Source organism: Erinaceus europaeus, chromosome 11 (assembly GCF_950295315.1).
Source record: "Erinaceus europaeus chromosome 11, mEriEur2.1, whole genome shotgun sequence".
NCBI lineage: Eukaryota > Metazoa > Chordata > Mammalia > Eulipotyphla > Erinaceidae > Erinaceus > Erinaceus europaeus.
The window spans coordinates 19820255-19834370 of record NC_080172.1 but is presented as its reverse complement, the minus strand read 5'-3'; the positions used below and the strand labels follow the sequence as shown (position 1 = coordinate 19834370).

At 38.4% G+C, this 14116-nt stretch overlaps 1 protein-coding gene across 2 annotated transcripts; it reads right to left on the bottom strand.

Annotated features, from left to right (window-relative positions):
• RFESD (Rieske Fe-S domain containing) lies at positions 1-12053 on the bottom strand. Of its 2 annotated transcripts, none has more exons than XM_060201190.1 (4): positions 11941-12053; positions 3220-3399; positions 3033-3067; positions 1-376 (listed from the first exon to the last, which is right to left on the bottom strand). In XM_060201190.1, the coding sequence occupies exons 2-4, from the start codon at positions 3392-3394 to the stop codon at positions 113-115; spliced, it is 474 nt and encodes a 157-aa protein (XP_060057173.1). In that variant the 5' UTR covers positions 3395-3399; positions 11941-12053; the 3' UTR covers positions 1-112. The 2 variants fall into 2 exon arrangements, with proteins under 2 accessions (XP_060057173.1, XP_007531481.1); XM_007531419.2 differs by lacking the exon at positions 11941-12053 and adding an exon at positions 10429-10676.
• Between the last annotated feature and the right edge of the window lie 2063 nt (positions 12054-14116).

Sequence of the window (14116 nt, the reverse complement as noted above, 5' to 3'; positions counted from 1 at the left end):
TCAGTAGCAAATATGGCTTTATTAGAAAAGAAATCATCTTTGGCATTTTAACGAGATTATCCTAAAAATATTTTTAAACACATATAACATTAGTCTTTGTCATATAATTTTATCATGAAGAACTCCGAATTACTTTAAAGTTTCCAGTGGCATAATAATCAGAGTCACACTTAAAAGGTTCATGAGAGAGAGTTACATAAATATTCCCACTGTCCACAGTCACTGTATGAATCCTTTGCTTTATCCCCTTGGAGCACCACTTGGGTTTTGATGATGGATCTCTAGGATTTATAGATTGATATAGTCCTTCGCCTGTTGACAAAGTGATTTTGTATTTATGCCAAGGGCAAACTATACATGGTCGTCCATCAAAGTCCTAAAGAAGAAGATAATTGGTTAATAGCCTGACATTCTGAACATTCGTGATTAATAATAAATCTCTTACAGAAGAACTAAAGAGTAGCCAGCTCTCCCCCCTTCCCATGTACAGACTGTTCAGCATAAGGCAAACCTAGTCAGGGTAGTCACCGGGTTCTTTCACAGTTGATTAAAAAACAAAGTGTTAGAGCTCAATCAGAACAGATAACTGGCTCGTGCAACATGTGACTGCAGCTGTGCTATTATCTAGATCTCAAGGCCACTTCCTTGACAGAAATGGGGCAAGGGTTCCAAGTACATCTAGAGGAATTTTCACTAGCTACTAGAAGATGGTAGGTAAGCTTCAAAACTGAATTCATGAGAGGTAAAAAAAGGTATATGTATCCATTTTAATTGAGGATCAATTATGATTCAAAATAGTCAGTCCTTCGCCTTTTCAATGGTTTAAAGCAAAGCTTCTCAATTTAAAAAGCATGGATATTGTTTAAATTCAACAGAACTATGACAAGGCCCAGTATTCTACATTTACAAGAAGCTTTCTGTTGGACTATGAATGATACTTTGAGTAGCAAGGGTTTTGTTTTGTTTTGTTTTTTGCCTCCAGGGTTATAGCTGGGGCTCAGTGCTTACACTTCGAGCCCACTGCTACTGGAGGCCATTTTTTTCCTTTTGCTGCCCTTGTTATTTATTATTGTTGTTATTACTACTGCTGTTATTGCTGTCATTGTTGTTGGACAGGACAGAGAAAAATTGAGAGAGGAGGGGTAAGACAGAGGGGGAGAGAAAGACAGATACCTGCAGACCTGCTACACTGCTTGTGAAGTGCACCCCCTACAGATGGGGAGCAGGGACTTGAACCCAGGTCCTTGCATGTGGTGATATGTGAGCTTATGAGTGCACTACTGCCCGCCCCCTGTAGCAAGTCCTTGGGGCTCTCTTTATGGTTTGAAATCAGGGAAATTCTTTCATATCATCATCTCTGGGTACTTATATTTTTTTCCCTCTACACCCAGAGTACAGGAATGCTTGTATCATACTTCCAAGAAATTATCAATTGATATTTAAATCTTCATGATTCATAAACTCATATTCACTAATTTAAACAATCCCTTTAACATGAGGAAAGGTGCAGGACCAAGCAGCTACCAAGTGTAGAAAAAGTGAAACACTTGAGTTCAAGCTTGTACTTTGCACCAGACAGAGAAGGAGAGAGAGAGAGAGAGAGAGAGAGAGAGATTGATTGATTTCACCAAATAGAAAATAAGGGGTCAGGGGTAGATAATATAACAGTTATGCAAAGAGACTCTCATGCCTGAGGCTTCAAAGTCCCAGGTTCAGTCCCCTGCACCATCATAAACCAGAGGTGAGTGGTGCACTGGTAAAAAATAAATAAGGCAATTAATTTTGGAATACAATTTCCCCATTTCTCTCAAATCTTCAAAGTATTCTTTCTTCAACTTTTTAAAATAATATTAAAGTAATATAAACTCATACTATACAAAAAATATACATAAAAGTTAAAATTAAAGTTGTGTTAAAAATGGAATTTCACTAAACCATTATTCTTTGACTTGCGTGTTTCCACTTAAATAGTAATTGTTAGCATCCTAGCTTATGAATACATATAATTCGTCCTCAATCACCTAATAGCTATAATTTCCCACCATGACTATTAGTAATTTATTTAAACTTTTTCCTATTGTTAAAACATCTACGTTGCATATATGAAGGACATCAATGGATAAAGCAAAGTGGATTTAAAACAATTAGGTTGCCCCACAACGACCCTGGATCCATACTCCCAGAGAGACAGAGAATGGGAAGGCTATCAAGGGAGGGGATGGGATATGGAGATCAGGTTATGGGAATTATGCGGAATTGTACCCCTCTTATTCTATGGTTTTGTTAATGTCTCCTTTCTGAAATAAATAAAAAAAAAATTAGGTTGCTTTAATTTTTCTTTTTTTGCTTCCAGGGTTATAACTGGGGCTCGGTGCCTGCACTATGAATCCATTGCTACTGGAGGCTATTTTGTCCCCGTTTGTTGCCCTTGTTGTTTATCATTGTTGTAGTTATTATTATTGTTTGGTAGAGCTGAGAGAGGAGGGGAAGACAGAGAGGGGGAGAGATAGACACCTGCAGACCTGCTTCACCACCTGTGAAGTGACGCCCCTGTAGGTGGGGAGCTAGGGGGCTCAAACCAGGATCCTTTCATTGGTCCTTGCATTTTGCATCATGTACTTAACCCACTGAGCTATCACCTAACCCCTTGCTTTAATTTTTCACTACTGTGATTTTAATAATGACTGTCTCATGTGCATATATATGTATATAGTCAGCAGTGTTATTCAAACTGTTAAAATATAGTTCAGACAAAATAGTTTTCCTAAGAAACAAAATGAAAAGGAGCCAGGAGGTGACACACTGGGTTGAGTTCACACATTACCAAAGTACAAGCATCTGGGTTCAAGCCCCTGGTCCCCACCTGCATGGGAGAAGCTTCACAAGCATTGAGGCAGGGCTGCATTTATTTTTCTTTCTCTCACCCTCTCTATCTTACCAACCCCCTCTCACATTCTCTTTGTCCTATCAGGTAACATAAATGCTTTTTAAAAAGAATAGAAATAGAAAATAATAGATTTAATTTTACATACCTCTATTTCTCCCAAATGCAAAGGTCCTCCTGAATCTGAAAGAGAATTGAATATTAGTCACCAAAAAAAAAAAAAAAAAACACCCTAAAATATTAGCAGGCTTGTAGTTGGTAAACAAATACATGGTTTACAATTGAAAAATAAATTTTACATTATACCTTTAAAAAATAATAAAATAAAACCTTACGATAACAGCGAATATCCATAGCATGATATTCTCCTTTGTGGTAGAAAATAACAACTTCTCTGTCATGGACAACAGCTGTCATTCGTTCAGATTTTTTAATGTCATCTTCTCTGCCAACACAGACAGAAGAGTACTCCTTTATCTCAGGAACTTGTTCAGAGCCATTAGGATCCATGCTAGCTGAACAGAAAACACAAGAAAAATTTACAAGTGGTATGCACTGTCTGAACTTAACTCACAAAGATAAATACAGGAGGCTGGAATTCTCTGTGACCAGTGGCAGTATTATATTATATAAAACAAAGCATATATACTAGATTATAGGTAGTCATAATTTTGAGTTGGAGGTTACTCTTTGCTTTTTGTGGAACTGAGGCCTCACAAATGTGAAACTTCACTCTCAGACTGACTTTTTTTTATTCAGAGAGAGACACATCACAGCACTGGGGCTTTGTCCATTGCTCTGGTACTCTGATATTTAGTCATGGTTTGTTAATTCTAATTGAAAAGGAAAAAAGGAAACATTAAGATATATCAGTTTCAGGATTTTCTTGAGATTCTTCCTTATGGGTATTTTTGCATGATAGTTCCTGAATAAAATTATATTTCGTATTAAAAAAAAACTCTAGATTGTTCTTTCTGTAGTCCAAATCTCAAATGTATTCTATTATTCCTACCTTACCCCCCCCCCCCAATTTGTTATCCCAAAGTTTCAAAAAACATTACTGGTTTTCTTAATTTTTTTTTTTTTTTTTTTTTTTTTACCAGAGCACTAGCTCAGCTCTGGCATATGGTGGTATGGGAGATTGAATCTGAAACTTTGGAGCCTCAGGCATGAAAGTTCCTTTGCATAACCATTATGTTATCTATCCCTGTCCTCTTTTTTTAAAATTTTTTTTTATATTTATTTTCCCTTTTGTTGCCCTTGTTTTTTTATTGTTGTTGTTATTGATGTCATCATTGTTAGATAGGACAGAGAGAAATGGAAAGAGGAGGGGAAGACAAAGAGGGGAAGAGAAAGATAGACACCTACAGACCTGCTTCACCACCTGTAAAGTGACTCCCCTGCAGGTGGGGAGCTGGGGGCTCAAACCAGGATCCTTACTCCTGTTCTTGAGCTTCGTACCACGTGCACTTAACCCGCTGCACTACCGCCCGACTCCCCCAGCCCTTCTTCTTGATCTCAACAGAGACTTGCAGTTTAACTTTCAAAAGATGATATTCTTATTTTAGAATTGATAAAAAGCATCATCCCCAGGCAAGAGAATATTGCCTGTGAATAAGATCATCCCATATTCATCTTTCTGTTTATGGCTTATTTCACTTAACATGATTTCTTCAAGTTCCATCCAAGATGGGCTGAAAATGAAGTCACCGGTTTTAATAGCTGAGTAATATTCCATTGTGTATATAGACCACAACTTGCTCAGCCACTCAACTGTTATTGGAAAGCTGGGTTGCTTCCAGATTTTGGCTATTACAAATTGTGCTGCTATGAACATAGGTATACACAAATCTTTTCCTTATTTTTCTAAAGTTTGTTTTCTATTCCAGTCTTAAATATTTTTGGACCAAATATGAAACTTTAAAAATAAAGACTATAAGACCTCTCAGTTTTATTCATAGGAAGTGACATTTATGGGTCTGATCTAATCCTTGAATCAAAATGATTTATATGGTGTATAGCACCATAGCAAGGGACTTTGGTGGAGGAGGGGAAGGGATGGAGTAGAAAGGCACTAGGGTTGTAACGGTCCATGATGGTGGAATGGGACCTAGGCTGGAGGACTGAGTGTCTTGCAATTACCAGCCATGGGGAGTTGAGAAGTCGTGTCCATGTGTCAACAACCGGGCTGTAAAGCATTCATGCCTCAAGAAACTGAAAATAAAAAGTTAAGAGCTATTTTTAAAAACTCAAAGTTGAACACACCAGCACCCTTCATTGTGGCATATGTACATATTTATTATATTCTGGCCCCAAACAACTCTTCAGTAATATCTCAATAGATGTTTGTCAGACCTAAGCCTCCTAAAACAAAATATGCCAATTTTATAGGTTTGTCAAGGTGAGGTTTTATTAGCATTTTAATTTTCATTCAGTTTTTTTTAAAACCTCATCTTTTAATGGACATCAGACTGCAAAGCCACAGAAAGGAACATACAACTTAAAAAGTACCCCGTCCCACAGCCAGGCAAGTAATGCAGCAGAAGAGCACAGGACTTGCATTCAGAAGGTCCCTTGCTCTATATATGCCAGAGTGAAGGTGTGGGATGTCTCTTTCTCTTAGAATTTCTCATAAAAATAAAGCTTGGGGGAAGAAAGTAAGTATCTAATCCTGCTTTATACAAGCTACTAAATTATATATGGAAAAGAAAAAAAAAAAGTGTATCAAAGTGATTGGTGGCCCATGGTCTTTGCAGAGACCTGACTTCTGTTAAACATGAAAATGTTTACTGTGGAATGTTCACAATATTAGACACATACATTCTTGTCTGCAATTTAAGATAACTTACCAGAGCTGTCAATCACATATCAAGTTCATACTAATCTAACTTTATGAGGATGAGAATAATTCACATTCTCTTCAAATACAGAAATACTATATTGCATAGGAAAGTATACAAAATGATAGTGTGAGGCAGGGTAGATAGCATAATGGTTATGCAAAAAGGTTCTCATTCCTGAGGCTCCAGGCTCCCAGGTTTAATACCCCGTACTATGAGCCAGAGCTGAGCAGTGCTCTGGTTAAAAAAAAAAAAAAAGTACATTAATTCCCCAATAAAGAAATTTTTAAAAAGTGCAAAATCTCAATGATTATGTATCATTTCTAGATAACAGGAACTTGTTTTATTTTCACTTTTACATCTTAGGTTAACATTTTACATAAATGAGCAGTCAGACCTTGACATACTTACAAACTTCCTCTCTCAACAAGAGGTGAAATGTGTTCTGTGACAGTGTCAACAGGGCTTCTGCAGAGATGTTTCCCTATGGCTTCTTTAAATATTTATTCAATGCTATACTAATGACTGATTTTGAAAATGTTAGGAGAAATGAAGTATGATTCATTTAAAAGGTAAGTTTATCATTTAGGAGTAATAATGGTGTTACAATTTAGCTTGAGAAAGAAGGGATTGATTTATGTCACAACTTTGAGAGGGGTATTTCTGCACCATTAAGATATATATCAAGTATTTCAAAGGTCTCTAATATAGATGAATAGGGAGAGGTTTTGTTTTTTTTTTATGTGTTGTTGTGTATTGAAGGAGAGTAGCAAGGACACTGAATTCAATATACAAGGAAAATATACAAATCAAGTATAAGTAATTGCAGCAATGGGGGACTGGGCAGCAGCCCACCCAGTTAAGCATACATAGTACGAAGTGCAAGAATCTACACAAAGACCTGTGTTTGAGTTCCGGCTTCCCACTTGCATGGGGGGGGTTACGTTGCAAGCTGTAAAGCAGGTCTGCAGGTGTCTATCTTTCTCTCCCCCTCCTCTTTCAATGTCTCTCTGTCCTATCCAATAAAGTGGAAAAAATGGCCTCCAGGAGCAGTGGATTTTTAGTGCCAGCACCGAGCCCCAGCAATAACCCTGAAGGCAAAAAAGAAAGGAAGGAAGGAAGGAAGGAAGGAAGGAAGGAAGGAAGGAAGGAAGGAAGGAAGGAAGGAAGGAAGAAGGAACTGCAGCAATGTCAAATAAGTACTCAGAAGTTTGCACTGTTAACTTTTAACTGACCTAATTACTTTTTTCTTTAATGTTGGTGACAATGCATAAACTTTGTGCTTACCTATGCCACTGAGCAGCCTCCCTGGCTCAGACACATAATTCACAGATTAGAAAATCTGACTATCCAATAATCACATGTAAAGATATTTAACTTTATAAGAAGAATACAGAAAAGATAATTACAAATGGAATATTATTTTCTATCAAAAAGACTGGCAAAAAATTATACTAAGTGGTAGATTGAAGACATCAGCTACTCTACCACAATTTGATACTGCCTAGTAATGCTGAAAATTATGACTAAACAATCTGACTTTTGGCATATTTCACGGAAACATGCATAGGTACATCATCAGATTGTATGACTTCGAAAAAAAAATTAGAAATCAGCTAAAAAAAATCCTCACAATTATATACGTTTCCAGCATAAGAAATACATTCAAATTGAATGCTTAATTTATATTTATACTTACTGTTTAATTTATTTTACTAGTGACTTAATAATGATCAATAAGATTGTGGGATAAGGGAGGTACAATTCCACACAATTCCCACCACCAGAGTTCTGTATCCCATCCCCTCTATTGGAAGTTTCCCTATTCTTTATCTCTCTGGGAGTATGGACCAAAATTCTTTATGGTTGCAGAAGGTGGGAGGTCTGGCTTCTGTAATTGCTTCTCCCTGGACATGAGTGTTAGCAGGTTGATCCATACTCCCAGCCTGTTTCCCTACTGGGGCAAGGATATGGGGAGGTGGCATTCCAGGACACATTGGTGACGTTGTCTGCCCAGGGAAGTCAGGTTGGCATCATGGTAGCATCTGCCACTTGGTGACTGAAAAGCATTAAGATATAAAGCAGGACAAATTGTTTAATAATAAGGAACCTAAAGATAGGAGTATAGCAGATGAGATTTGAGGTCTTCATGTTAGAAGGCGCTAGGAAGTCTATTGTAGGTACATTCCGATATGCCCATGAATTTACTAATTTTTGCCTGGGCCAGACAGGTAACATGCAGGTCAGCTAAAGTATTGTTAGATTTGGGAATAGGACTAGAAAGCTGGATCAGGGCAGAGAGTAGTTCCCAAATATGGGAAAAGTATATAAATATCGTTAACTGTATATCCCATTGATCTGACCCAGCACCCATGTCTATTCATATTTAGCACAGAAGCCTGTCCTGTGTAACCTCTGTATCCCCACTGGTCTGAGTGCGAATTCCATAGTCATAGCTAGGAACATTGTAGGCTGTACTCATTTCAGGACCAGTCTTCCTCAAGTGGCAGAGTATGCTGACCCCAGCCTCCCTTCTGAGAATGGAGCACTAAATTGAATTTTTTTACTATTTTTATTTTTTTATTATTATTTCCCATTTTGTTGTCCTTGTTGTTGTATTTATTGTTATTGTCATTGCTGTTGGATCGGACAGAGAAAAATCAAGAAAGGGAAGGAGAGGGAGGAGAGAAAGACAGACACCTGCAGACCTGCTTCACTGCTTGTGAATCAACCCCCCTGCAGGTGGGGAGCCAGGGACTTGAACTGGAATCCTTACACCAGTCCTTGCACTTTGCACCATGTGCACTTAACACACTGGGCACCCCCCTGCCCCCCAAATTGAATTTTGTAAACAGATAGGAAACAACTCAAAATCGATCACCATTAAGATGGATAATCTTTTTGTTCATTCAGTATAATCAATGTTGTATAGCAGTGAAACATGTATAGCTACCAAAACTGTATGCCTACATCAAGCTGGATTTCAAAAGCATAATTTCAACCTTTCAGCCACCAAGTTGCAGATGCTACTATGATTTCATCCTGAACTCCCTGGGCAGACAACCTCAACAATGTGTCCTGGAACCTCACCCCTCCAGAGCCTTACCCCACTAGGGAAAGATGGAAATAGGCTGGGGGTATGTATCCAACTGCCAACACTCATGTCCAGTGGAGAAGCAATTACAGAAGTCAGACCTCCCAACTTCTGCACCCCATAAATTTTGATCCATATTCCCAGTAGGGGAGAAGTGTTCGGACCAGAGGGCTCTGAACTTCAGTACCATCAGGACCCGAAGGTAAAAAGGGAGGGCATTTGGAAGTAGTAATCAGTGGAGGTGTGGCTTAGAAAGGAAGAGAAAGTGGTCTGGGAGGTGGTGCAGTGGATGAAGCATTGGATTCTCAAGCATGAGGTCCTGAGTTCAGTCCCCGGCAGCACATGTACCAGAGTGATGTCCTGTTCTTTCTTGCTCTCCTTCTTTCTCATAAATAAATAAATTCTAAAAAAAAAAAAATCTGTAGAAATCCTAGAACCACCATCACACTTAACAAAAAGAAAATAAACATTATTAAAAATAAAAGAATTAAAAAAAAAGAAGAGAAAGCAGGACTATGGAAAAAATGGGCAAATTCTCATAAATATAGGTAGATAGTTACAGATATAATAGCCAACCCATATTTGTGACCTTGGAAGAACTACTGCAGTTTCCAGTGGAGGGAATTGAGGACACAGAACTCTGGTGGTTGGAGTGGTGGGGAATTATACCCCTATTATAATTTTGTAAATCAGTAATAAAATAAAAGTTAAAAAAAAGTTACCCCCAAAAATGTAATTTCAAATTCAAGGGTTTGTTTTAATAAGTACACAAAAGCAAACTATATATATTACTCATTGGGCACATTTATAAAGAAAAGCAAGAGGACCATAACAGAATTTCATAAATATTTCAAAATATCGCATTCAGTTTGATAGTTAAAATTCCTTTTTCTCAAAATTTATATAAATCCAATTTTATACTTTTGTAACAAAAGATCCAAAATCCCAGAAAAAGGGGGGCAATAGACGGCACTTATTATCTTTAGAGAATGTTGTGATCATGAACATACTATCTGAAAACTTTGTACAGCTGGCACTAAAGAAAATAAAAATACCTCCTATTTTTCCAAGGAAATAACAGATAAATATTAGAATCAGGCAAATGTTAAAAAAAAAAAAAAACCCCTAGTATCAAGCAAGTAGAAAACACATGAGAAGTGGAGAAGCCCAAATATGATCCTCAAAATTTCAAATTTCAGTCTCTTAGAACATACCACAGTTGCAGGAAGGGTTTGCTCCCAAGCAAGAAAACCTTTAGTGAATTTGCTAAAACTGATAAGAAGTGTGCAGAAAAGGCTGGGGCTTAATGATAAAGGTTTCACAGAACTATGATTACAGACTTGCATTCTGCTTAGAAGATTGTTAGCTCAGCCTTCAAATAATTATTCCCTTTAAGCATCATAAACTTTACCACTTATTTATGACATCTGGTGACTATAATTAACACCCAAAGTTATTGTAATATTGTGAATATCATGATCCATTCACACAATAGCTGATGCTTTTATCTTAATTACTATTAACTTGGTTATCTTCTCCCACACATTTCCTCTATTTTGAGTCTGCTCTAAGATACTAGACTATTAAATAAATAAAGTGAAAAATAATACTTTTTTACCCAGTTTGAAGGTTAAAGAAAACTTCCTTCTGGAAAATGTCTATTTTTGTTCCAAAATTCTCCTCATGAAATATTTTGTCTGAAATTATGTTTCTTTTAAAAATATTTTATTAGTTAGATAATACTAATAAAAGTGGTGCTGAGTCCATGTGAAAATTGCAGATTAGTTACAAAAAATAACTCGCTATTAGATCATTTCCAACATAAATGATACATTTAAGCTGAATTTTTTTTTTTTGAAGATATAACTCATTTAAAGCACTGAAGACAGAAAAGAAGAAAAGAAAAAAAAAACACCTGGAACTAAAGAAATTTGTTACTCCTCTTGAGCAATGACTATGTTGCTTTTAACGTTTGGGGACTTGGTTTACACATTACCAGGATGCATAAGCAGGATTATGGAAGTTAACACACACAAACACGTATGAAAGCAAAGAAGATATTCCTGAATCTTTAACTTAGGGGCACTAATATACAAGATTCATGCTAACATGTTTAAACTGGAGTATTCCTTCAATAATTTAATAAAATCACGTAGTTCTTCTGGCCTCTGCTAACACCGTCTGCAACAGCAGAGATCTCAGATCATCAGGTGAGCTCACCCGTGTCTGGAGTACTGTCTGCGTGATTTTCGGCAAATTGCTTCATTTGAACGTGTTGCAGTTTTCCATCTATAAGAAATGATTAGGGGCCAGGTGGTGGCGCACGTGGTTAAGTACTCACATCACAGTGCACAAGGACCCAGGTTCAAACCCCTGGTCCCCACCTGCAGGGGGAAAGCTTCACGAGTGGTGAAGCAGGGCTGCAGGTGTCTCTCTGTCTCTCTCCCTCCCTATCTCCCCCTTCCCTCTCAATTTCTATCTCTATCCAATAATAAATAAATAAACAACAAATTTTAAAAAAGGAATTTAAGAAACGATTGCCACATAGGGTGAGCAACCGATGGTTCACTATGTCAAGAGCTCAGAAGAGCTCGGGGCCATGGGGACATGCTCTAATTAGTGTCATCTCCAAGGTCCTTCCACTCTAATAAACAATTTGTGGGTGCAGACTTAAAGCTGCATTTAACATTTTAGCAGAAACAGGCCAGCCTGCAAGCTGTTAAACGGAGCAGCCACCCCGAAACCACACAGTCTAAGCAAAGCTGCCAGGCATGCAGAATTGCTCTGAAAATACTGAGGGTGGTCTGCGCTGCGAAATTCTGCAGCTCTGCTTATGCCTGAGCGAAAAGAAAAGCCGGGAAAATGTTTTTAAAACGTCCAGTCTATCGGGATCTGGGCGGGTGTGGTCCACACGCTTAGCTGGTCTGTTCCTGGGTGAAAACGTGCTTGAAAAGTTAACCATTAACGAATGAGAGGTTGAAAAGCCAAATACACAGGAAACAAGGACCACAGGGAAGTCGCGAGCTTCAGGCTGCAGCCGGAAGCCCGAGCGCAGGCGCAAGGCCTGGACGGAAGCATCAGGCATCGCGAGGGTCTCCGGGCGCCGCGAGAACAGTACTTACGGTCAGCGAATCCCTTGCTCCGCCTCTACCCGCCGCTAACCTCGCGGGATGTGACAGCAGGATCCAGAGTTCTAACGAGTTCCTGAAGCGTAGAAGGGCGGGGCGAGTCTGCCCACGTGACCTCACCGCGCCCCGCCCAGGAACCGCCTCTGGGGCCCTGTGGGCTAAGAGCCCTTTAGACTGGGATCACTGACCTAGTGCTCCCAGCTGTATCCCATCAAGTGATAGCCTCTACCCTGTGTTTATAAAAAAAATGGGTGGCATCAATTTCTTTTGAAATGTCTGTTGGTCACTTACTGCACTTATTCAGTTTTTAAAAAATTTATTTCTTTATTGGGGAATTAATGTTTTACATTCAACAGTAAATACAATAGTTTGTACATGCATAACATTCCCCAGTTTCCCATTTAACAATACACTATGTCATTTATCATCCTTCATAGACCTGTATTCTCCTCACCCACCCACACCAGAGTCTTTTACATTGGGGCAATACGCCGATTCCATTTCAGGTTCTACTTGTGTTTTCTTTTCTGATCTTGTTTTTCAACTTCTGCCTGAGAGTGAGATCATCCCATATTCATCCATATATTTCTGACATTTCACTCAACATGATTTTTTCAAGGTCCATCCAAGATCAGCTGAAAACGGTAAAGTCATCATTGTGTATATATATACCACTACTTGCTCAGCCACTCATCTGTTCTTGGACACCTGGGTTGCTTCCAGGTTTTGGCTATTACAAATTGTGCTGCCAAGAACATATGTGTACACAGATCTTTTTGGATGGATGTGTTGGGTTTCTTAGGATCTATCCCCAGGAGAGGAATTGCAGGGTCATAGGGTAGGTCCATTTCTAGCCTTCTGAGAGTTCTCCAGACTGTTCTCCACAGAGGTTGGACCAATGGACATTCCCACCAGCAGTGCAGGAGGGTTCCTTTGACCCCCACACCCTCTCCAGCATTTGCTGCTGTTACCTTTTCTGATGTATGACATTCTCACAGGAGTGAAGTGATATCTCATTGTTGTCTTGATTTGCATTTCTCTGACAATCAGGGACTTGGAGCACTTTTTCATGTGTTTCTCGGCCTTTTGGATCTCTTCTGTGGTGAATATTCTGTCCAAGTCCTCCCCCCATTTTTGGATGAGGTTATTTGTTGTCTTGTTGTTGAGTCTGGCAAGCACTTTATATATGTTGGTTATTAAACTCTTATCTGATGTATGGCATGTAAAGATCTTCTCCCATTCTGTGAGGGGTGTCTTGGTTTGGGTAGTGGTTTCTTTTGCTGTGAAGAAGCTTTTTAATTTGATGTAGTCCCATAGGTTTATACTTGCCTTAGTCTTCTTTGTAATTGGATTCGTTTCATTGAAAATGTCTTTAAAATTTATGCGGAAAAGAGTTCTGCCAATATTTTCCTCTAAGTATTTGATAGTTTGTGGTCTAACATCCAAGTCCTTGATCCACTTGGAATTTACTTTTGTATTTGGTGAAACATAGTGATTCAGTTTCATTCTTCTGCATGTGTCAACCCATTGTTTCCAACACCATTTGTTGAAGAGACTCTGCTTCCCCCATATAATAGTCTGGGCCCCTTTGTCAAAGATTAGATGTCCATACGTGTGGGGCCTCATTTCTGGGCTCTCAATTCTATTCCACTGGTCAGTGTGTCTATTCATGTTCCAGTACCAAGCAGTTTTGATGACAATGGCCCTATAATACAGTTTGAGATCTGGGAGTGTGATGCCTCCAGGTCTGTTCTTTTTTCTCAAGATTGTTTTGGCAATTCTAGGTCTTTTCTGGTTCCAGATAAACATTTGTAGCATTTTTTTCTATTTTCCAAAAAATGTGCTTGGGATCTTGATGGGGATAGCATTAAATTTGTAGATGGCTCTGGGTAATATATTCATTTTGATGATGTTAATTCTTCCAACCCATGAACATGGAATATCTTTCCACTTCTTTGTGTCTTTTTCAATTTCTTTGAGTAGTGACTCATAATTTTCAGTATACAAGTCTTTCTTTCACTTCTTTGGTTAGGTTTACTCCTAGATATTTTATTGTTTTTGTATAGTAAAAGGAATTGATTTCTGGATTTCAATTTCTTCTAACTTAGTGTTTGCATAGAGGAATGCCACTGACTTCTGAATGTTAATTTTATAACCTGACACATTACTG

What these genes read in the sequence shown, in the direction of transcription:
- RFESD (XM_060201190.1), bottom strand. Translation starts at nt 3,394, where the DNA reads ATGGATCCTAATGGCTCTGAACAAGTTCCTGAGATAAAGGAGTACTCT. An exon ending in TATGGATATTCGCTGTTATC is followed by an intron (nt 3,068 to 3,219) that starts GTAAGGTTTTAT and finishes ATTCTCTTTCAG; the next exon opens with ATTCAGGAGGACCTTTGCAT. An exon ending in TGCATTTGGGAGAAATAGAG is followed by an intron (nt 377 to 3,032) that starts GTATGTAAAATT and finishes CTTCTTCTTTAG; the next exon opens with GACTTTGATGGACGACCATG.